Here is a 25,562-nt window from a genome sequence, read left to right as displayed (position 1 = left end):
CAGCAGTGTTAATTTTCCATAATAATGTCAGAAAAGCAGTTACTTAGTTAAGCTGCAGTAGAACCTAGACCAGGATGTTACTATCAACAACAGCTGGTAGCCTGTTCTTACAAAAGGCATGAAAAGAGGCACGTGTATAATTTTGTGTGTTCCTACTTCCCTGTCTCCCTACCTCCCCCACCCTCACTATTCCAGCCCCAAAAAATCTGTGCATTAGACAATGTCCAACAAGGAACTTTTGCAGATATCTTTGAGTCAAATATCACCTGGGAATCCATCTACCCTGACTTTCTTGGAACAGGCAGCCTCCAAACATCATCTGATAATCAGTCCCATACCTTCATGCATTTTAGGTGAGCAATTTTGTTTAACATCACTATTTTAGGATATAAGAACTGAAGATCTCAATGAAATTCAAACTTAACTTTTCCTCTGCAAATAGTTCAGAATAGTTCAATAATGGGTTGTTACTTCCCTTTCTTATCACAAGCTGACAGAAATGAATGGCCCTTAAGAAAAATTAGGCTCTCTTATGCATGCATACCTGACAACAGTTCGAAGCAAAGCAGATCTTGCCTCGTTGTGAAAGGTGATCACCACACTAGTGGCTGGCAAGTCTATCCGCCACTGTTTCCGTTGGCACCTGAAAGAAATAAAACCTTGTCATTTCAACCTAACTTTTACATCCCAGGCTTGGGAGACTGCCTCCATTGCAAAGCATTTATCTATTAAACTCATAGACACGCTGCCTAAGAAGAATGAAATACCTTGTATTCAAGTGAGATTATAATCAACCTGTCTTTTTACACTTTTGGCAGCTGTTTTACTACACAAAAGACTAAAAAGTCAGTGGCAGATACGGGCAGGTTCAGACAAGTCACCAGACCATCATGATTGCACTATGTCAAATGTCTTTTGTGCAGCTGAGTATGAAATCAGAGCCCTTCTTTTACACTAAAACACTCAATACATCCAAGGAAATTGGCATATTTTCAATGAAAATACACAGTTCACAGGCTATCACATGTTTCTTCTTTAGAATGGCATGTGTCCACTTCTCCCTTTGTTTTTAAAAGTTCCTGTAACAGACTGGCCGTACTCATAGATAAAACTAGTTTTCAATTCTAATGAGAACTTGTAAGGATCATAATATTCGGAATTTGAAAAACAGAGCTAGCTGTGACAATGCTGAGCCAGCTAAATACAGAACCATATCATTCCAAACCATAAAGTTAATAAATTTTCCATCTATGTCAACTCATTTTTCATCACCTCTAGAAACCTGAAATTAATATAATAAGCAAAAAGAAGCAAACCCCAAATGCTTCCTTCCGGACTACATACAGTTAAGCTATTTAATCTAATAAAATAAACCTAAAAAAGATATGCTCATTGTATTAGAAACTAACAGTTCTAGAAAACAATGTATATTGAGTTTATGCCAAAAGCATTACAATGAGACAAGTCACAGTACTGATTGCCATTTGTGCAGTGACACACACCAGTGATGTACTTGTTCCATGCCTTTAATTAAGGGTAGAGTTTTAACAGGCTTAGCTGTCTTCAGAAGGAACAAACCCAACTAGCATACACCTGTAGCAAATTCAGCCATTCATTTCAGTACTTACTTCAGCAATTCCATTTCTGTACTCTGTGTACAGAGTAGTACAGACCAGTTTTTAACAGAAGTTTGCCACCCACACTTCTAAAACTAGGCTTCTGTCTGTATAAAAGCCCACTCCACACCCGATCAAACATCTGCAACATGCACCATAAACAATGCAACCTCCAGCTTCTTGGAATCAGAGAGCAAGCAGTAACGTGCTTCTTCCCCAGCCCACCCTACAACAACCCAACAGCCTGTGGTATTTTGATACAACACAACCATAGCGTCACACACATTAGTGCCCGCGTGAAACAAAACATTCTCATGCTGCAGTGACCCCACTTGGCTCTGAACAAAACCAGAGTCTATGCCAAGCCTGCAACTGCTGTGTCAGATTAGCAGGGCCATCTCTGGCTTTGTGGTGGGTGTACAGGATGGCTTTGTCACTAGAGCCTAGCATGGAAAGAATAAATCTCAAATGCCTGTGTTCCTGAAAAATAAAGAGCAGCTCCTCTAGTGTGAGCTTCTGGCAATTTATCTAGACAGCTAAAAGATGTGCAGTTATTATACTCCAAAGCCTGTGGTGCCAAAGATGATATCCTTTATCCTGCTAGCTTTCAAATTACCCACAGAGGACGGAGCTACTGTGCATGCAGTTATCACATGAAGCACTTGCATTAGAATAATTAAAAAGTCACATTAAACTTATATTGATCTCTTTGCAGAAGAGAGCACTTGAGCCAGATCACATATTAAGGGGAATTACTCAAGGAAATGAAGCCTCTCAATTTTAAGAAAACTATAGAAGAGCACTACTGTGTATTTTTGATGGAGAAGACTTCTAGTCATCCAAATAAAACTGGAGGAATGTTTCACCAAGTATCAATGTTTTCAGCTCTTCATAAATCCCTGCTTTAACTGACTCAGTATCAGTTTTCCTCCTACTCTGCTGTGTCAACAGGGCCACAGTTAAAATTCAAACCAAAGAAACAATGTCATTATTTTTGGCACAAGGATTAAACTTTGTCTCCTCAAGCTGCAGCACTTCAATTTCACATGCATAGTAAGAAAACACATTTATTTAAGACAGAACTTGAACTGAAAATTTCAATCAAGACCTTCAATGTTCAACATAGGTCAGTAAAATCAGTTACAACATGTGTCGTGGTTTGAGAGGAAATGAGTTTTTGGGAGGTGGTAGTGGTCAAACCAATAGGTGCCCAGATGTGGATATTGGCACCTGGTTTGACCATTGAGGATATGGATCCGCCTCTGAGAACACAGGGGTTAAAAGCGAGAGCTCCCAGGGGTCGCTCTCTCTTGGTTCCGGTCGGAGGAGAGTTCAGACCTCCCCTGCCCAGCTTCGGGCTGGGTGGGGGAGGGGAAAAGCCATGCGGCCGAGGGAGGTGGGCCGGAGCCATGGGCCGAAGACGGGAGGTGATGGCTTGGATAAGAGTGAGTTCCCCACAGAGACGGAGGGGTGGAGGAACTCAGAGAAGCAGCGGGCAGCCCCCCTCCTCGGGAGAGAGAGAGTGAGAGAGAGGTGCCAGTGCTATCTTGAACTTGATATCACCGGCCGGGCCGAGGAAGAGAAGTGGGGGGGCAATGGGAACCGTGCCCAATGAAGAGTGTGTAGCAGTGTGGGAGTTCAAGCTGAGCAGAGACTGATTTTAACCCTTCTGCGGAAGGTGGAAACCTGGCAAATGCTGATCCTCCGGGAGTCGAAGGAGAGAGAGAGACGGATGAGAGGAAATATAAAGGGTGAGAGAGCGGTGCAAGTGAAGAACGACGGAGAGAAGCTGAGGAAATCCTAGGTGGAGGAGATGATAGAGTGGCTTTTGGCTGGACTCTTTCTTGTATAGCCATGAGCAGAATCTTTCCTGTAATACAGAGACTGCATTTTAGGGGGAGGCGGCGCCAAGGAGTGATGGTGAGACCCCTCGGCCCCAGGGGGTGAAATATTGGGGGGGACTGGTGTCCCGAACAGGAGGAGGCGGCGCCAAGGAGTGATGTGAGCGGAGACGACAGGTGATGAGTAATGATGAGACCCCTCGGCCCCAGGGGGTGAAATATTGGGGGGGGACTGGTGTCCCGAAACGGTGAGAGACTGTCGTTCTCTTCTGGAACTGGGCATCCTTGAAAGGGGAAACCCTAAAAGCAGCTCTGGTCCATGTGCAGTGGTGAGAGCACTGAACATGGAAGGAAGAAGTCACGACGTGCAGTTGTTGAGTGACGGGGATTGGCCTGTGGCACAAGGGGGGGCTCTTCTCTCCTTGATGAAATGAGAAGTGATTGTCAGAAGGGTGGAGATGGACTGTGTTGATTATCGGAAGAGTGATGGACTGGATAAAGAACTGAGGTTTTGTGTCATTCTGTGAGAATTGAGTGGGGGGAGGAGGAATGTTTGACAGGTTTTTCCATTCTGCTCTGTGTGTCCATTTTATAATTGTGTGCTAATAAAGTTTTTTTTTCCTTTTGTTTACAAGTGGAGGCCTGCTTTGCTCTGTCTCTGATCACATCTCACAGCAGACACCAGGGGAAGATGGGTTTTCATGGGGGCACTGGCATTGGGCCAGCGTCAAACCATGACAAACATGATAAGTACATTCCTTCCCCCAGAGATTTGGACTGGTTCATTTAATTAACAATTTTTCCCAAAACTTCTGTTTTGTTTGAAACCACTTTTTGACAGAAATATACATTTTAACCAGTGCAAGGAGAACATTCACTTCAACTGGTACTAAATACAGAGGAAAGTTTGTTTCTTCTCTAAGAATGAAACTTGAGTGTGAGGTCAGAAGCTTCTAATGGGTGCCAAATGACAAAGAAAACAGTTTAGTGCAGCTATAGTACTTGACAGTAATTCCTAAAATCATCACAACACATCAATTAGAAGATGTGATCAGAAATCACTAGTCCAAAGCATACATGGGGAACATTGGTCCACAAAAAACACAGAATATTTAATCCTTTATCCTACTTGGGAAACTATTCTACACTGACAGAAGGACACCTCTAAGAGTTTGCTATTACAACTGTGACACCCACTTTTAGCTTTCCGGATCTCCAAAATCTACCATGAAATGAAAGAAAACACAGACATTTCTAGAGTTGCTGTGAGCATCAGCTGGAGTGAGAATCCATGCTCCTGCTCAGAGTTCTCTCCACTTCTTTTCTTATGTTGTATCTGCCTGTTTCTCCCTTCTTCCTTTTGCTTAAAACAAAGGCAAGCAGCTAAAATGAGTGAACCAAAAGTGTATTCTGGAACTGCTGGCACACCTTCACAAAAAGCATGAGGAAAACTTTGGTCTTCCTGCTAGTAAAAGTTTGCATGATGTAATAAAACCTTAACAATATAGTATTAAAAGATGCACAGTTACACTCACATCTACATATCTAATGCAGAATCCTGATAAACTGCTTCTAAACAGTCTAGATAAGTTCAGCAATTAAAAAAATACTACTTTGTTGGGTTTTTTTTTAATTCAATGAGCATTTTGGACACATCAGTACAATTAATAATAAGTTACTTAGGCAGAAACAAAGTATTTCCTCACTCAGGCTTTTTTCCTTAAAGATTGCAACAGCTCCACAAGAGAACTTACTGTTAACCCAGCTGACTTCAATTTTATTAGAAACTAACATGCTTCAAAGTATCTATTGCTCAGATATTCTTCTTCCTATGGCTACAGCTTATAACAACAGCATATAATAACAAGACTAACAGTTAAAAGAAACATGGCCATCATAATATAATTTATCTCTGGATGTCTCTCTAATTTAAGTTATTTTCGAAGGACAGCCTTTGGCTTTAGAGACATGGCCCCCTCCCTCCCAGCATTATTAGGTATCTAAAAAAATTCCAAATTCAGCATATCTGAATCATAGAAACTTCTGGATGATGATAATTGAGTTTGATCTCTTGGAAAAGAGTACCTGATCTAAAAAGTTATAATACATTTCTTGTGGAAAAGAAAAGTGTATGCTATGAAGAAAACTCAAAAGTAATTGTAAAGTCCTCAGTACAACACCATGGGCATCATGCTTTTCACTGCTTCCTTGGCAACAGGTGAAACACTAGATTCTTCCTATTTTGACATGCAATTAACAACAAATTACTTGCTTAACTCCATCTACAACTATTTTGCATAAAGAAACCTAAACCCACACTATTATACAAGGGATTTAAAAAATGACTGAGTTTCTACACAAATTTTCTTCACTAGACCATTTCTGATTAAAGAGCTTTATGGAAGGAAACAGGAACCGTCCTGCTCTCTTTCCTCTTCTGGGGTCTTTTTTTGCTGCTTCTACTTACTGAATGTACACTCATCCTATCTGTAGAATTAGTTAGGCAAATTAACCACATATGGTCGGCTAATTGTATGTTTCGAGACTGGCTTGCCTAGTTTTTAAAACCAAACCAAACCTGGCTTTGTATTTTCAAGTTATGAAGTTGTAATGAGCAACTTTTTTTTAAAGCAAGACTCACATAAGTTATTAAATCCTTTTTAAAATTAAGGTCTTCTCTAACCAAGAGTAAATAATATCTTTCCTTACCGTGAAGGGTACTGTTTCCTGAAACTGCACAAGCAGTCTGAAGTATAATTCTGTCCTATGTTTACCAGGGTGTGAATAAATTGATTTCTTTAGGTTTAGAGTTGACAATCATCACATACAAACAGAATCACAGAGTGACCGAGATCCAAAGTGGCCCTGGAGATCTCTGAGCCCGAATTCTCTTGAAGCAGCGCCTGCTACAGCAGGCTCTGCACTGGGCTTTGAATATCCCTAAACCTGGAGATTTCACACCCTCTCTGGGCAACATGCTCCACTGTTTGATCATCCTCACTGTGAAAGACACTTACAAACATAGAAATCAAGAAATGCCACCAGATAAACAGGAACGATGAAAGACTGAAATGCAGCACCAGTTTGGATATGTAATACACACTGATGGAAGTTCTGGAAACAGAACAACTTGAATAAGATTTATTGTTCCTTAACCCACTGTTCAAGGATCAGGGAGTTTACTGTCATTGGCCTTTCTAAAGCTGGAAACTCTTGCTTCAGAAAAACCAGCTCAAAAGCAATAAATACAGACAGGCTAATCCAAGCCAACACGGCTCAGTTTGGCACTTACTGATCATGCCTAGTGTCAGGAATGCTCCGGTCCATTCGCAGTTTGTCACTTTCCACCTGATTGAACTTATTCCGCGCGTACGGATCCTGGCCGGATCGCACCACAGTAGCACCAACGTAGGCATCCTGATCAAAGTCTTGCCACCGAACTTTTCCTACAGTAGAAAAACAGGGAAATATCCAGTTTATTATTCATTATTTAAGGAACAACATACAGTAATCCAAACACAATTGATGAAAATGAAGTAATTAAACTTTAACAGTACTGTTAACAGTGCAACATCAAAACTCACTTTTTCAAATTAAATTTGTCTAGACTATCCTAGAAATTAGTATCAAATTTTTAAAACCATGCAAAAAATCGACAGAAATATGAATACCAAGGTTCATTGCCACAAGGATTCAGAAGTTTGCCTATATTAACTGAAAATAAAGAAAAGAATGATTTAAGGGTGTATAGTTCTGTCTGTGACACCTTTGATTCCAGACTCTAATACTACTCTGAAGTACCAATTCTCCTGTCTGTTGCATCGGGCCATAAGAGACTACTAATCAACATATGAAATGAAAAAAGCCATGACCTGCTCTACTTCACACTTAACCTTACTTCTAGTTTCAACGCTTCCAGCTTCTGATAGCTTTCCCTTTCAACCTGTGACACTTCCCACTCCCTTTAATACTCAAACAGGCTACTTAAGGCCACTGGGAAAGTATAAAGTTTGGTCCAGAATACATAAACTTTCAAAAAAAAAGGAAATAAGAACTGCTGGAAAGTGCAAAATTGGCTGATCTAATACCAGAAACAAAATTTGCAGACAGGTCTGTTAAGCAGAACAAATAACTGAAAATATCTGCCAGAAACCAACTTAAATAAGCCAGGCTCTTCAACTTTTGGGGATTTATTTCTCAATACATACACAAAGTAAAGGCTTTGCCAAATAGGTATACATAGATAACCAGTCTTATTTTCCTTCTCCAAACAGTAGCTAACTTCAGGTAGGCCAAAGGATACAGAAAAAAAGGCATCAATAGCAAAGAGCTTATACTGTACCTGGAGAGCCTGTGACTGAAAAATAAAAATCATACCTCACATGTTCCTGGGGATGGAAGTTCCCAGCTGACTGAAAGAAAGCTTGCCTTGGTTAGTTCTTTCTGCAAGAACTCAGTATTTCAAATGTTTGACCAAGACATATTTGTAAGCAAAACACGAGGATTTATAGAAGAGAAGCAAAACCTGTGATGCTATCTCATCAGTTGTCCTTGTCACAGGTTAAACTTTTTCAATTGTGTAAAATACTCAAATTCAATTTTCATTTTTCTGTATGCTTTAGTATGTCAATACTAAAGTAGAAATATATGAAATCCCATTGATGTGAAACAGTTAAGCAGCAAAAAAAGTTTATGGAAGCATTCACATTAAATGAAGATTCCTTAACGCTTAATTTTCCTAACTCATCCTCAAGGCATGAGGATTTCACTCAAACAAAATAAAAATCACGTTGCTCTGTTATTTTCCAGCATGTGACAAATACTGAGCAAGCATGAGGAAAAAATAAAGTACACCAGCAGCACAGTTAGGAATATCTGCCAAATCAAAAGCTAGGAAAAAACCTAAAAAATTATGAACCTTGGCTGAATCTTCAGTCAAAATAACAGTCCCAAGGTGACTTTTCTGTTGCCTGCCAGCATCATCCACCAAGAGAAATGGACTACTTTTGTACCAGAGGGTTTTACAGCATCTCAAACCTATTGAAGGACAATACAAACATACTAGCAAAGAACCACACTCCCTATTGTTTTATCTCAAAGGAGCAGTGAAACAGGTAAGATTTAAGGATGCTGAAGCTATAAGCACAGAGAAGTACATGTTGCTAAAATAATCCTAGCACTTTCAAGCTACAAAGAATTATTAGAATCAGAACAACTGCAGTGTTTTATGGCTTTCACTGATAAATGTTTTATGGCTATGGATCTTTCATAACAAATCTTACTGCAATACCTGGAGGTAGTGTCTCCACATTTTGTGCCTTGTCCTCCACATCGTTGCCACGCACTTCTTTCCTTTTGGGGTCGATATCATTTGGGTCCTCCTGAAAAAAGTACATAATCTTTAAAATAATCTTAATTTAGTTTTGTGTCAGAGTAAACTAGGTTTTCCAGATTTTAAACTTAGAGTGGTCTAAGAAAACAAGGATTTTAAGAGAAACAATGATTATTCTCTCCATTACTTGAAAAACACAACAAAAATTGAGTGAGACTTTTGCAGTTAATGTATGTAAAAATTCTTGTTTGAAAGAAAAAAAAAAAAGGAAATCTATTAGGAAAGATGGAATTCTTTTTTTAATCAGTTATGTTCCAAGGAGCAATCAGTTACGTTCCAAGGAGCTGCATGGGCAAAAAGATTAAGCAAGACCTGAAGAAAGCTCTGCTCTAACAAGAAGGTTATTTGAAAAGAGAAATCAGGTTATATCCAGATTTCTAAACAGAAAGTGATTTGAAAAGAGAAATCAGGTTATATCCAGAACGGCAGCCTTACTATTGGAAAAATACTTCCAAAATATTTTCATGTGTTACTATCATTGGAGTTTATTCTGGGCTTCACAGGCAAACCTGCTGGATTTGTGATTGCAGAGATATTTGTGATTTAGATGGGTGGGGGGGCAAATAGTTTCACCAATGCCCTCCTCCAATTTCCAATATAAATCTCATTTTCCTTTCAACAGGAAAAAAAAAAAAAAAACCAACCACCACACTTCTGTATTCTTATCACCACAAAAATACAAAATATGAAGCTGGAATTACCCCATTTGGAAGAAGTGGAGAAGAGGCTAACTTTAAAACAAAAAAAAAAAACCTAGCAACTGCACGGACTGTGTGCCAATTTGCACACTACACTTAGCCAACTCATTTAAGTGCCATCAGCTTCTGTTGTTCTTGCACACTTGCCAAAAGAAATTCCGTTTCCTTTCCTAAATTTGCACCAAAGGGGTCCCATCTATAAAACCAGTTATATTGGCACTATCCTGAGAAAGACAAGACCTTTACTACAACATGCAAGAACATACAACACTATGACTACACTAATCGCTGAGTGCACCGAAGCCAAGCAGTGCAGAACAATTCTCATCTCTTACAGGAATCTGCCAGAGTCTCCAGAGCAGGGTGATGGTGTATGAAGTGCATACTGGAAAATATCTCTGCTGTCCCAGCTCCTAAGCCACATCTGGGGAATTCTTTGATGGAATAGTAAGTAGCTGGAACAGGCCTAAGTTATGCAGGGGAACATTTCAACCACAAATGATACCATTTCAGCTTGTCCCCAGGCATCTCAGAACTTTCCAATGTAAATTCAGCTTAAGTCTCTAAGTGCTTAGTTGGCACTAATATTTAGAAATATGTTGAAAAAGGCTATATATTTCTAAAATACTGAAATTAAAAACTAAATACAGATGCTGTCTCCCCCACCCCCAAGAAATACAGCTAAATCAGTTAAAATCTGAGTACCACTATATATATATATATATATATATATATATATATATATATATATATATATATACACGCATGTTTTTCATAGCATCATGCATCAAGGATCCTAGAGAGAAGGAATTTTAACAGGTTCTTATACTACATATCCTCATGTTGGTACATGCTTTGGGCTACTGGGCCTTGTGGACCTCAAACGATACCTCTGCTTAGAGAAAGCTTTAGGACAACAACAATGAAAAAAAACCAAAGAAAACCCACAGCAATACGATAACACACTCCCAAAACCACACAACACATTTCAAGAAAATGTTTATGACTCACACTGATGAGGGAAATTATATGTCACTGTGCACTGAGTGCCACCAGCACAGTGAAATAGATACTTTCTGTGTTTTGAGAAAGTTGTCTTCCACTCATTATTTGGCTTTGTGCACCATTTGAAAGACAACAGAAAAACTTAAATCCAAGTCTTAACTGTAGCTGCAAAATTCAATGAAGCCCTTTATCATTCCAGGTGACTGTAATGAGTCTAAAAAACATGTATGTCGAAAAATAAATGCAAAACATCTGCTAAACAGTATTAATAATAACAATAAAATTATAATGCAAGAGTTTCTCCTATAATTAAAACAGAAACTATTGAGTGCTTCCTCACTGTCCCCCTCCCTTTAAGTCTTTGGGGTAAAACTCTGCCTTCCCATTAATCCTTCTAGGTATTACTAGCATGTGCCATTGAGAATAATTATTTATCAAGTTCTTCAACTTTGGATTTTGTTGCTGTTGTGTTTTGTTTTTTATAAAGTAAACAAAATGCCAAAGGCAAAGTTAGATTCAGAAATTTTATTATTAAATACCATTTTGAATTCTTATAAATTTGACCCTTTCAGGAAACTACTTGGTTCAGCCTTCAGCTATTTTGAGGTGAGCCAAGCTGCCAGGATGGAAGTTGCCACTGCATATTGCTTGATGCTCACCTTGCCTCCTATGACTTCTTATAAAACAGTCTTGTGATGGCAGAGTATGGGGCATTAAGGGATATTTACCTTGATCTTTGTGCCCTAGATTAGGACTGCGTGGCTCTAAAATCAGCAAATTAGTTGAAACTGATACTCTGGTGTAAGCACTAACTTTCATCCAATTAAGACTTTGGAAGGTACATATGGGAAACCCCTACCTTTTAGGGGCAAACAAGATGTTATAGCCTTTAGCAAGAACTTGAGAGCATGAAAAGAGATGAAAGCAGTTATTGAAACCATAGGCATAAACACACTCAGTTTCTTTATATCATTAATTGCAAAGTGCTTCAGCATGGTAACTTGGTGCATGGTAATTTGGTAGGAATCAATCATATGGCCAAATGGCATTAGCATGTTGCCATCACCACAGACAGAGTTGCTTTTTCAGCTTGCTTTGAGTGAAACAAAATCCCAACTTCTAATGTGATATTAAAAGGCCACTTGCTTTTGAGGAGTAATCTTCTTGGTAAAAGACAACAATGCTGGCACCGACAAAACTCATTCATACAAAAAGCTAAGCTTAAGGAAAGACAAAGCAACTTAAACTGCTTAAGAGGAGGCACAGCTCTTCCATCAGGAGAGGACAAGGGGGAGATTTAATGAATAAAAACTAAAAAGAAAAGGCTACTGTATTTTTCTACATTAAAATACTACTAATACTTTAAAATAATATTTTCCTGACATTTTTCAAAAGAGCTGGCAATTTCACACTACAACTTGGTATGTAAATGCACAAAGACAAGCACTTTGAAGTTATTGAAAAATAAAAAGGTAGCTGCCAACTAGCAGAGACATTGACCACACATTAGATGCACACAGAACACCACTAGAATAAAACCTTTGTAGCCATTCCTCATGCAGTTATATTCTTAGGCCAGGACACATATCAACAAGAAAATAGGTGCACACCAGCTAAAATGCAAGTGTTGCAGGGATTTGGCATATTTTAATTTTACACATCACGTCACTGCTTCCCACTAATTTCTGATTCCGTAGTAGAAGACATGCAAAAAACCAAAACTGCAACCTTTCAAGTCCATTCAGTGGGAAATATTACAATGATACTATGGTAATATTTTTAACATAACAAATAAATGTACATTAAATGTAATTTTTAAATTCAATTCTCTAAATACCTTTGCTATTCCTAGAGCTCTGAAACTAAGGGATGTACATTCACTTAACATTTTGTTAAAACATTCCTTGCAGCCATAACCTTGCACAATTCATTATGGTAAACTGACTAATCTGAAGGTGGGGTGGATGGTTTTTTGGCTGATTAATCACTGAGTTGCCGCAACTTTTTCTATCAGGACACTGCAAGCTCTGCATGCCTCAGAAAGCCCACATCCACTGACAAACCTTGCTATTACAACTCCATTAAGACTAGCTGGAAGACTGAATTTGAGATGTGTTGAAGATGCAACATCAAGCTTTTTTGAGTCTAGTTTCTGAGAACTAGACTCAAAAAAATTGTTTCAGGAAATGATTAGTTACACATTTGCAGCTGCTCCGCTGCAGGAAAAGGATGAGGTAGTTCAAATTCAAAGCAGGATTCAAACATTTTTCACAGCATTTCTACACATATACAACAAGACATGATCGTATTCCATGAGAAATTTAGGAGTACACAATTTGAGTTTAGAAAGCTATAATTATACACAGATGTGCATCAGTCAATAATTTCATTACCATTATTTAAATCTGCCAGACCACTTCCCTTTCGTTTTGGTATATTTGTATGCATTGAACAGTATATTCCTCACAAGCATTGCAAAGCAATTCTTGGTCAGTTGTTATTTCACTTGGCATCAAAACCAATTTTAAACAGTTCCAAGCCCCTAGGTATTGCTTCTATATAAAAAAATTCAAACCACACCTAAAACTACTACTGTTTCTCTTATTTTTCTCTCACAATACTTCTTTTTCCTTATAATTAAAGTTTCAAGTATCACAGATTTGACATTTAACTGCTACAAACTAGATCTCATTATAGCAGAGATTTCAACCCCACAGTGGCTTCCTATCAAGAGAACAACTTAACAACATGAAACATCCTTAGATACATTAAGAAATCACACAGCCCTTACAAGTAGCAACTCAACACAGATCTCTGAAAAGCTCTTGAGTTTGGAAATATCTCAAGTGGGAGCTGACTGTGTTCCCAATACCAGCCATTCCTCTCACAGGCAACCTAGATGCTGAACAGCATGCAACATTTGGGCACAAGAGATGGCTGGGAGTTATGTGCTACCTGGTCAGGTAGACACTTAGACAAAATAATTGAGAAATGTATCTTTGTTGAACAAAATACATGTTAAGGCTTAATATCTGTTTCAAAACATGTTTTTAGGTGAGGGCTACGGCAGACAGATTTTCTTCTAGTGGTAATTTTCTAAGAGGAAAGTGAATACTGGCAGCACCTTCAAAGAGCAGCATTTGATCCAGCTGGCCAATACAAGGCTGTGCTGCATCCAGCAGCACAGATCAGTCACACCAATTGATGGGTTTGGAAGGGGTACTCTCACTGCAAGATGACTCCTCTCAGGACTTCATACACTTCTGTTCTGACCACATAATTGGGACCAGACACACAGAAGCACTTCCATGTTGTGCGGAGCAGCACTTGGCATTGCAATAGTGTAATGCCTGCTGACGTTTACATCCCTAAACCAAGCAGAAAGGCTCCTCCTAAGAAAAAGACCCAAAGACAAGGAGAATCTGACAGCTGACTAAGACACTGACACACTAAACCCAAGTTTCTTTGCTGCTGCTTAGTATCTCTGTATTCAGTATGCACCCTTCCCCCACCCCAATTCAGTTCACCATCTTTTAATTACCCATCACATTGGCAGAGTAAGCTCTGAAGCACCAGTTCCTTCCAACACAGGAGGACCTTCAGCAGAGTCCAGTGTCCAGCTCAGCCTGATTTCTGACCCAGCACTCACTCTCTGCCTGGAGAGGAGTCTCCAGAAACACAACTCCATTCTCTCCTGCTGCAGTAAATGAATCCAGCTTTCCTCTATGCCAGGCAAGCACTCTAGCAATTTAATGTAATTACATTATGGGGCACTCACTTCTTCCCTTCTCAGCAAAAGCATTTTATACAAAACAGAGATAAAGTGTCCTCTGAAACTGCCTGGAATGCTGCTTGTTACAGAAAAGACAAGCAGAAAATATTCCATAAAAAATATTAACTTCCTCTGACTGCCAACCTGCTTAGCATACTAAAGCAGACATTTCCAAGCACACCAAGAAGTGAAGCATAAACACTGAAAAACTATATACTTTGCAATATTTGATTATCACTGTTAGTGTCCAAAATTATTACAGCAAAGATGATTTCATTTTCATTCTTACTCCTTTCCTCAGTGTAAGTAAATTGCTGTCAAAGGCACATTTTTTTCATCTATTTGAATACTCAGAACAAAAATGGAAGTTTCCAGCAGGAAGAACACACACAGCCCTCACAAGAAAAACATTTTATATTCTCAAAAAAAAAAAAAAAAACCGAACAGGGAAAAGCATCAAGATTATACCTTGATGGCTACATATATAGGAAATGTGTTTAGATATACTCTCAGTTAATACACTCAAAACATTTTGAAAATGGCAATTACTATAGGCTGTACTCTCGAGACAAAATTAATTGCCTTTGTGTCCTACCATCTCTGTAAATGTTACCTTTACTTAGTGCAAAGTACATATTTTGTAGCTTACAGGCACTATCTAAAGTACTAAAACAACTATAAAACATGACATTTTCTAAACCTAGAATGGGATTAAACAAAAATAATGCTTTATCTGAGGTTTTGGGAAAACAAGCATACATATTCTCTGGGGAAGGTCTCATCCAACTTTGCAGCTGAAGACTTACTTGTACAGCAATTAGGATCAACTGCAAATTTGGATTGAACTTAATTTCTGGGCACAATGGACCTACTCAACAGACAAAAGCCAAGGAGCAACTGAAAACCCCAGGCAGGGCAGGGCAGGGCAGGCTATTCAAGAAGTAAGTATAGATAAGCTATTAAATATGAAGATTTGTATACAAGTATATTTTAGGTTATCTTCAAATTTTCATTAGTTCCCTAAAAATAATAACATGAATTCTCTCTCAAATACTCATGTTGATATAACACACACTGAATTAACTCATTAGCCCACAAATGCTATACAGTTTTAGACTGTATTTCAGCATTATACCAAAAAAAAAAAAAAAATTTCTGTAAGTACCCTTAATAAATTTAAAAAACCAAACCCACAACACTTTTACAGCTTGGTGAGAATTCAGGTACCCAGCTCCAGGTAACCTCTAATAAACCACGTTTCCTTTTGCCTAGAGACTTCATCCACTCTAGTGATAAATGTCAAAAGTAAGTGGGACAACCGTATCACCTACCAGAGAAGCAGACAATTAAACATTACTTGCCTTAAAAAATTGACAATCTAATATATCACCAGAAAGAGGAAACCAGAAAGCCTAGAAACTAGAACACCCCTTTCATTTCCTTCAGCTCTACAGTGAAAAACACTGTTAGAGCTAAAGTAATTGTCAGACTGACAGTCAAGACAACGCAATGACACACCTCCCCACACAGATTAAGTGTGGGTAAAAACGCATCTTCTTGCTAGAGGCTACTTCTATTGAAGTCTTTCATGCCAAAAGAAGCCCTGCCAAAGATCTCCACAGAGGCCACCACAGGCAGAAGCAGAAGCAGCACCTGCTGTGCAGTGCCCAAGCAGCAGAAAGCAAAATGGGGTTCTTCTGGCTTGATTGTCACCTCTTCACAGAAGCAGCAGAAGTGAGGGGAAGGTCTCATACCCCAGACAGAACACCAATGGACAAAAACACTGCAGAGCAGCCATGAAAAGGCTTTACTATTTTTTCTAAGATCACTCAATCCTCATGATTCATGAAGCTGCATAAATGTACAAGGATAGATGGCAAAAAGAAAGGGGAGGGAAGAAGAGTAGGAGAAACATATAAAGGTATTGGGATTGATAGAAGGGAATAATCTCAAGTAGCTCAAAGCACCAGTAGCTTTGAAAGCAAGGAATAAGCACCTCTAAGAATGGCAGCAAGTCACAAACAGGATCCAGTATTTCCTGTTAAATTTATCATGTCTTAAAAAAATCTCACTTGTCTGCACTACCTGGCACAAACCATGAAAACAAAACATCAGAAAACATTGGCAGTGATTATTTCAATTAAGGGTAACATCAAAGGCTATTATCACTCAATTTTAGTTTCCAAAAGGAAATATTGATGTTGACAAAAGACATTCCCTTGAAAAGTTAATTCACGGGGGTTTTTTAAAGAATGTTGAAAACAGCCTTTTATTCCAAAAGTATTTTCCAGTACAGACACAGTTACAAGATTTATACAGTAAGTACACACTCAGCAGCAATAGTGTTTAAGTTCCTCTTTTAGTTGTGCTAGATTGGGAAAAAAAATCCAAGAATATATTAATCACAAATCATCATCAATCAAAAGGAGCTGATTGAGCTGATCTGTTAGAGACATGCAAGCAAAAAACCCCCAAAACATCAACAGCAAAAAAGAAAGGTTTAGAAACAAAACTTCTTACTGGTATAGTCACCTCCAAGGAACAGTCTGTTATCATGTCTGATGTGAGTTAAGAAGTGTTTTGAAGTACATACTTAGGCAGCAGCAATAACTTTAGTATGCCTATCCCATAACGTCTAATGTTTGCAAGTAATATTTCTCTTTCTTGTTTGTTTTTATTGTTGTTTTGGCTTTTTTGGGTTTTTTGTTTTAATTTATGAGTTTCTGGAATGGGAAAATGAAGAAAAAGTGGCAACAGCTTCCAAACAGGACACAGCCTGATACACAAACAGTATCTGCCCACTGTGTTTCTTTCAAAGTTCATAGCTCTTGTTTGAGAATTACTGTGGACATTCATTTTCTCACTCGAGTGCTTTCCAAGATGTGAAACGTGAACATCCAAATAGCTGAATACAAGTACACAGGCCCCAATTCAGATCCAAGGGGTACAGAAGCCGTGTCATTCAAAACATTTATGAGATTAGACTAAACTCCTGTTTAACAATCCCAGTTGATTCTACTTAAAGCAGATGAAAGATCACATGGAACAACTATTCCAGTAAGGGGGAGAAAGAAGAACATCATCCCAAACTGCTTTGCACAGCAAACGTGGAGCTGGTGCTGCTTACTCTGACAAGGCAGCTGCTGCTGACAGGGGCTGCTCACACCTCACCCCATCTCCATCCCCATCTGCTGGACTGCCCCCACTGCTCCCCTTACAGACACTGGAATGGCACATCAGGTCATCTAACTCATTTGGCTGACTTGACAGTGAGCTGGGGAGAGGGGTGAATGTATTATTTCACTGGGTGGGAATTTTTAAACCACAAGACCAACCACTAAATCTGAGTTAGTGGATGCAAGGAAGCATTCTCAGCTAGGGTAGCAGGGAATAAAGTGCTAAAAGGAGTGTTCCCATTACAAGTAAAGGACTACAAGTTTAGTTACAACATTGAACTACCCATCACTCAAAACCACTACAAATTTTCCTTCCTTGAAAGAAGGCAATTACTCAACAAATGCTCAGGCATGATTTAATGCCACCTCTTGTTAATTCTACAATATCAGAAGTGTTTGAGGAATTAGTCTGTATTTCAAAGTCCTACCCCTAATCCTCTTTGAATTCAAACTCATCACTGCTTGCTCTTAGCTCTCTAAAGAATGACCCACTAAAGAAAAAAAAAGAAAAAAAAAAAAACAAAACTTTTGCACAGGAAGAAAAGGGAAAGCACTGAAAGCAAAATTTTATTTTAAGATTTACTTATGTGAGAAGGTGTCATATTTTCTGGAAGTCCCAGGCACTAAAGTCAATTAATTGAAATAAAAGTGAAGTACTGAATAAACAAGCAGAACTCAACATAAATGCATCTAAAACTGTAAGTATACTGAAGTATTCCAATAGCACAGGCATTTGTAAGTCTCCACCTATATACATTGGAATGAAACAATAAGCAATAAAAGAACCAGATGCAGCAAAAATGAAGAAAAAAATCCCCATAACTTGTGCATGCGTCTTGAAGCACAGAGAGCAGAAACAGAAAGTAATTGGAACAAAATCCTTTTCACTTAGTTTTATTTTATAAATATTTAAACCTGCAAATGTAACTGAGATCAAAAGGATATCAGCAATGCAATTACATCTAAAACAAAAACTGCTGGGGCAGTCACGTCTACAGTTTGTTAGCAAAGGGGAAAGGTTACTATTATACCAAAACAACATAGAAATTGCTAAACCAAGAAAACTATCTTGCATTAAGTAAAAAGAAAGGAAAAAAAAATCCCAGCAAGATGCAGTTGAGAAGTTGAATGTTTTGCTGGATGAGATCTGTAGAGCTACAATGCAATAAAGCAACACAACATCACATTTTCTCAGCCATAATGGAAGGTTACCACAGGCATAAGGAAAGTGAAGATAGACTGAGACAATGGAATTAAAGTTGCTGTGTCTTGGAACTTATGTGTAGAATGCAAGAGCATTGTGTTGTTCTCTAAGAAAACAATAGTGAGGGAAAAAAAGCAAGACTGATACAAAAACCTTGACTTTTTTAAAAATGGAAAAAGGTTAATCTTCAGATTCAGAAATCAAGGCATTGAAAACAAGGAAACCATTTCCTTCTACCTCTTTCAAGGAGGTCATCTTTGAACACAAAGAGATGGAATAAGTCCCAGGAGTCTGAAAACTTACTTAGCAACTCCTCTAATTAAATAACCTTCAGAGAAAGCTTGTGCTTGAGAGATGACTTCTGCCTTCAATAACTCTCTGCACATTTTCCCTCTATCCCAACACTAGGATTTATGATGAGGTCTCTGCAGCTCTGGGCACGTGACACAGTACACATAGTATCACTTTTTGGCATCTGTGTTTAACTGCAGATTTTTACTAAAATAAAAAAAAAAATTGTCCATAGCTAGCGTGAAGTTTTACTCCAGTTCTAAAATTCTGACAGAAAATGCTATCTATTAATGCATTAAACATTAAGGGCTCCATACTACAGAATTCACACAGATGATTGCCAATAACATCTTTGATTTTTGCCAGACCCAGACAGCATCATTCATCTGCAATAGTCTGGACTACTAAATCAAAACTCAATCCCATAATGAAACAAATGCCTATCACAAACAAGACCAGAAGTGTGGAAGACGGACCCCTACATCAGAAAGAACAAATACTAATCCCTCCTGAGATAACAGACATCCATACTTCAATTTTTTCTGCCAAACTTTAGTACTAACATTTCTACCTGAAGTAGGCAATGCAGATCTTTGCATCTTTGCTAAATACAGAGCAAAACTGATTGTTCCTTTGAAAGGCACCAATCTGCAATAAGGCACCAACTGGAAAAGAAAAAGACTGGAGGTTTTTTTGTCTACTGAAGTTAACACTCAAACTCGTGCTATTACGGGAAGCTAATGTTAGAGTACTCTATTAGTAAAATTTCGACCACACACAGACCCAGAGCTTCAAGGCAGGAAATCAGGCATTTTGCCTTGCTGCTCCTCACAGACAGCACTGCCTTTCCTCCAATCTGGGCTGCATTAGTTTGTTTGTACTCTCAGAAAAAGTAGTCTTTCAAGCTGGGATACTGTCAGTCCACCCCTGAGGAAAGGCAGATTGTAAGGCGCAGAGGGAAGCAGTAATCTCAGGCAAATTTTATACCAAGAGTATAAAGTGAGCTCTTTAGATACATTTTAGGTCCTGTGTGCAAAACATTCAATATTCCCACTGTGTATCAGATATCTATCACCTGGAGATATCTATCGACCTGGGAGCACATAAAGTTAACAATACATGAACTTATTCATGGAAAAAAATGAGGGGAAAAAAGTTTAGAAAAGACTGGGCAATTTATTGAGGCACTCAAGGAATTCTGCACACTTGCAAGCAGCAAGGCGATTTCACACTATGCAGGCACACTGGAGTTAATCTCTTTAGAATGAGAGATGGAAAACCTCCTCCTGAATGCTAAGGCCTAACAGCAAAAGGTTGGGGGCTCAAGTCTGCTGAAGTTATGGCCTATTCATCTGCAGTCTCTCAGAGGAGAGGTCACCAACTGTGCACCCTCAGTGATGATCTCACACAACCTCCACAAAGAGCCCTTCTCACAGAAACTGACAAATCGGGGAGAGCCAGAATTAAAGCCTGATCCAAGCATGACGGCTAAGCCAAGAGCAGTGCAGAAAGCTTTTTTGCTGCTCTCAACCTACCAAAATATGAAAAACTCTTGAAATTTAACAACTCAAAAGACTCCAACATAAAAAATTACTCCTACCCAGATTCTGCTTTCAGGCTGCCTAACTCCAGCTATTAGAAATGTCTCAGGCAAAATTTAAACCATTCTTCAGAACTTTGAGGTACCATTCTCTAGGATACCTCCAAATACATGGAATATCAACCTTAAGGTCAAAACATGTCAGAAGATGAGATCAAAGCCATCATCTAGTTTGGAAGCCATGAATGGTATATAACAGACAAGAGCAAAATGTCACTCCTATCATCTAGTGTTTTCACAACACACACTACCCCACTATTTTTGACACTGAGCTCTCTGCTTCTTCTCACTATATATGATCATATACTGACATTTAAGTCTGACTTAAGTAGGCAAGAAAATAAAAGGATTTGAGGAGAAAGACTCCTTGTAATCATGAGTATGATGTGCATGCGTGTATATATACACATATATGTACACACAAAACCACATACACACATGCATATACAGACTTAAGCACACATTTAATTTGTACTAGGAAACTGGGGGGAGGCACAGGGTAAGAGACCAAGTACACTTTCAAAAGTACAACAAATTTAAATTTCCACTAGATGATAGAAGAAAAAAAAATACAATTAATTGGTCTCTGGCAAGAGAGAGAAGAAAAATCACAGCACAAGAGCAAATTAACAAAATTAAGAGATACATTACCACAAAGAAAAGACAAACAACCAAAACAAAACCTAAGGAGCAACAAGAATTCACAAAACAATAGTAATAACCAGCTTGAACCCAAGCCACAGCAGCATTCTCAATTTTAGCTGATAGAATAAATAGTCATAGGGATTAGAAAAGTCCTTAAAGATAAGGGAGATTCTAAAATATTTAGAGAATAAGAAACAAGTTGTTCAACAAACTTGGAGGAATTCAAACTACATGAGTCAGAATGTCCTATTTTTTCAATTACTTGCTTTGAATAATGTGGATAAATAAAGTGGGTACAGTCAAATGGCTTGACTTTTTAGACCCGTGATGCTATCAAAAAAATTAGAGCCACCACATCTTAGAAGTCCACACACTGCTCTAATGCTTTACCCCATTTTGCTTCTATTTTGGGGGGAAAAAGCACCAAAATATTGAGCCATTGCACATAAGTTGATCTTCACAAACTGAGCTTCAGAGAAGTAGTGTGTAGCACATTTCTCACACAGACTAATAACACAAAAGCTATTTCTAGACTAATGAGTAAATATGATCTGTCAAAATTCCTTATATTTTGACTCACATACCCAGATTGATAGTTGAATTGCAGCCTAGATGCACCTTCACCATAATTTAGTATTTCAGTTAAGACTACCATGGGTAACAGAACTTCACAAGCAGAAGCATTTATAAACTAAGGCTGTGAGAAATTAGGCTTGCTAATCTTAACCCACAAGGAGCTACAAGTATTTAAATTCACAATACAGCCTTTCCTTCAGGGAAGTCATAATCTGATCTGCCCTTATCTAGTACATTGTCTAGTTTCTTTCAAACAGCTTGTCAAAGATGACACACTGAAGTCTATTTTGAATTGAGCAACAGATTCAAGAGCAGAACGAAGAGAACTAATAAGAAAGGAAAGAAAAGGATAGTCCATCAAAAGAGTTTTCTGGGTCAGGAGGAAGGCCTAAAAACCTGACACACACATGCAAAACCAGAAGAAAACCTGAAACTTCCTAGAGAAAATGAAGAAAAAACATCAGAACCACCAAGTAACAATTCAAAGTCTTTCTTTGACACTTAATTCTCACTACTGGATACATATGTTTTAGATAACAGCAGCTTTAAAAGGTTTATTATTAAACATATAGATCCCTCGAAAACTCATTTATTTTTCACTTGCAGGAAAGCACAGATAAAGACAGAGACATAGATTAGATCACCTGCTCTCATAGTGTGTGTTATTCTGTTGATAGATATTATCCACAAGGTGAGATTAAACCTGAAAAAAAGAAGTGCTAGAGAAAATCTGGAAAGAGAAAATCCCCTAAATTTACAGAAACACATAAAGGAACATTTACAAACAATTTAAGAAGGGGGAGATACACATTAACTTCTCCCAGTCACTGAATGCTTCTTTCCAAAACCCAAGCGTCTGGTACCTTTTTGCCAGCCCCAAGCAATATTGCTTGATGTCTCCAGCCTTCTTCCTTTTTTTCCCTTCCACTCATGCACCCACAACTCTTTCCCTCAAAAAGGATTCATCAGTCCTTAAATCCAGAGCAGAATTCCTTGATGCTCAAACTGATCAGGTGCCACTGAATCAAGTTGTAACACAAACATGAGTAGGTTACAGTAATTTTCTCTGATACTGCTTTTGAAAGTCACTAGCTCTATTTCCTCAACCTAACCTCACAACCTGTACAATCCTGTCCATTTCCTGAAACATTTTTAACTGCTGGCATTTTACAAAGGAGTTGTTTACCATGAGCATTAGCTGAAAAATCTATACATGATAATTCCAGGTGGTTGTATTCTATTAAACACTCTTTGCCTATTTTCTGCTACTGCTTCAGAGCCACATACAGAGAAATTACTGATTGTAAAATCTCATACTTGTGACCCCTTTACCATCAGCATTTAGGGCAAAACACTCAAAAACCCATTATCACCTATATATCCAGCGCTAACCATTTATTGCAAGGGGACATATTTATAAATAATGCTGAGATCATATAGAGGCAGGGTCTAAGCTTTCTTACATACAGAAAAATGGCCGAGAGTTTCCCTTCATAGGCAAACAAATACAATGAACTGGTTTGGAACACTTGTAGCACAAAATTACTGTAGTTATTTTTGAATCAACTGTTTTCATTATTATCAAGAGAATTCTCTTTTCTGGTTGAGTTAGTAAAAACAATTGGCCCATTGCTAAAGATGAAAGAGTTGAATTGTCAGTCATAAGCAGGAACTTAAAATTTTAGAATTATATTCAAGTAGGTGAAAAACAATAATAAATTGAATATTTGTTAAAATCCACAACTTAAAATAAAGAGCCATGGGTTTTCTCTTAAGGAAAAACATTTTAAGTAAATTGCTTGTTAATCAGGCTATTAGTTTAAATTCTCTTCAGATACAGTAATAGGACAATCTTATTCAATGCACAGCTACAAACAACAACTTGGAAAATGATCTTGGTTCAATCCTTGGTTAAAGTAAGCCTGAAGCAGTGCACACAGACAGGTTTATTGATTATTTTTGGACACAGGAAGATCTTGCATTTATGAAATCAACCTGCTTGAGGCAAAGATAAACTTACAGAGAGACTCATACACTGAAGTTTACACTACACTTGAATAAGTGTAGAAGATATTGATTCTGTCTCAACCATCAGATCATCCCACTGACTACAAACCACTGCTGCTAGCCTCACTAAAGAGAAATAACACAATTCAAATTTTAGATTTTCAAATATTCTTTCACATTGCTTTTCAGATATATTTTAACTAATAATAAAACTGGATTTATGGAATAATGAGATACCCTTGACACCACTGTAAGTAAAAAGCAGAGTGACCTTTTTAAGCCTAAGATACAAAGTTTTATCAACTATTATTCAAGACTTATGTATTGAATATAGTATTTGAAAATAGTACCCTGGTAACCACATTTTCAGCTTTGTGGATTCCAAGCAGCATCTTTTATTTCTTAGTGTCCCTTTATACAGGGAAGAACCTATGCCTGCATCTTCTCACTTTCAACTTGAAAATGTTAAAGTAATGCATTTTTCCTATCTTGTTTCATTTATTTTTCTTAGCCCAGTTCTCCTACACATGTGGCATTCCACAGGGTGTCTGGATTAAAACAGTTTACTGATTTTGTTTTAATTCACTTATTTACATAGAATGACTTAAAAGAGGAACAGTAGCTCTTACTTCATTATATATGCTGTTTTCTTTCTTGCCTGCCTTCCCAACAAAAAATACACAGTACTTCTCAAGCAGTTCACCTATTTGATTGCAATTCTTAGGAATAATTTTGGGGAGCACCTACCTCCACAACCAACAGAATCTCAACCATATCAAGAAAGGGGAATGTGAGGCAAGGAAATAATACAAAAGGTCATCTGGAGAATACAAGCTACCAATCCTCAGATGTCATATTAAAAGGACTCTCTTCTGAACAAAATATAATGCTTTTCCTTTTTAATCAATTAGTCCTTTGTATCTACTTGGATCCATCCAGGTTAAATTACAGGAAAATTTGTAGTGAGGGCAAAGATAAATAAATTTAAAAAAAAAAAAAATGCAGAACGTGCACAACCAAAGCGGAGTCAATAGACTTTTCAGAAGAAAGGGGCTCATCTGGAACTCTCAAGGGATGGGGAAAAGAGAACATAATATACTGTTTACTTACAAAACCCAAACATATCCATCTAAGGTAAAAAAAAAACCCACAACAAAAAATCCCCCTGTGTACTCAGGTTTAATAATGGAAAAGCATCTTGAGATTACTTCTACCATAACTTCCTGAAAGGAAGCAGAGATCATAAGGAATGGTTGTCCAAAACAAAAAGAAACCCAGAGCTTTGCACCAGCAGGGTCAAGAAAAAAATAAATCTGCTCTGAAGTCCAAAATGAATCTGCATCATGAATATCTACAAGCTATATAACAGTATGAATAATACATAGTCCAGATGAGAGAAAGTAAATATTAGTTCTCTTAACAAAATGATTCCTTTGGAGATGAAATAAAAGATTGCCTATTTTTACTTAGCTTAGTTCTCACATTTTCATCCCTTTAAAAGTGGAACTGCTTCCCTGATGACAATGCATTTTCTTGGCAAAGTTCAGTATGACCTTAAGAGCTCCCAGCTTTTTAAAAACTGTACTGAAATCTTGTACCATTTTGACAATAAGATGGCTTTATTACCAGTTAAACACTAGCATTAATTTCTGTAGCTAGGGTAAGAAATACAGTGTATGAAGCAGGAAATGAAATACTGTGTATGTAGCATGGCTCAGGGCACGCAAATGAGAGATCTA

General features: G+C 38.0%; 1 protein-coding gene across 1 annotated transcript in view; it reads right to left on the bottom strand.

Annotated features, from left to right (window-relative positions):
- Positions 1–25,562, bottom strand: part of GALNT2 (polypeptide N-acetylgalactosaminyltransferase 2) — a 90,683-nt gene that overhangs the window by 32,912 nt on the left and 32,209 nt on the right. Inside the window, exons 2-4 of the mRNA XM_038131415.1 lie at positions 8,748–8,838; positions 6,750–6,903; positions 545–643 (exon numbers count right to left, since the gene is read on the bottom strand). Coding sequence (XP_037987343.1) covers positions 545–643; positions 6,750–6,903; positions 8,748–8,838 — 344 coding nt within the window. The remainder of the gene's footprint in view (positions 1–544; positions 644–6,749; positions 6,904–8,747; positions 8,839–25,562) is intronic.

The sequence above is a fragment of the Motacilla alba genome, chromosome 3, assembly GCF_015832195.1.
Source record: "Motacilla alba alba isolate MOTALB_02 chromosome 3, Motacilla_alba_V1.0_pri, whole genome shotgun sequence".
Classification (NCBI taxonomy): Eukaryota; Metazoa; Chordata; class Aves; order Passeriformes; family Motacillidae; genus Motacilla; species Motacilla alba.
Note: the sequence above shows the minus strand (reverse complement) of the source record. Positions and strands in the feature narration are given on the sequence as shown.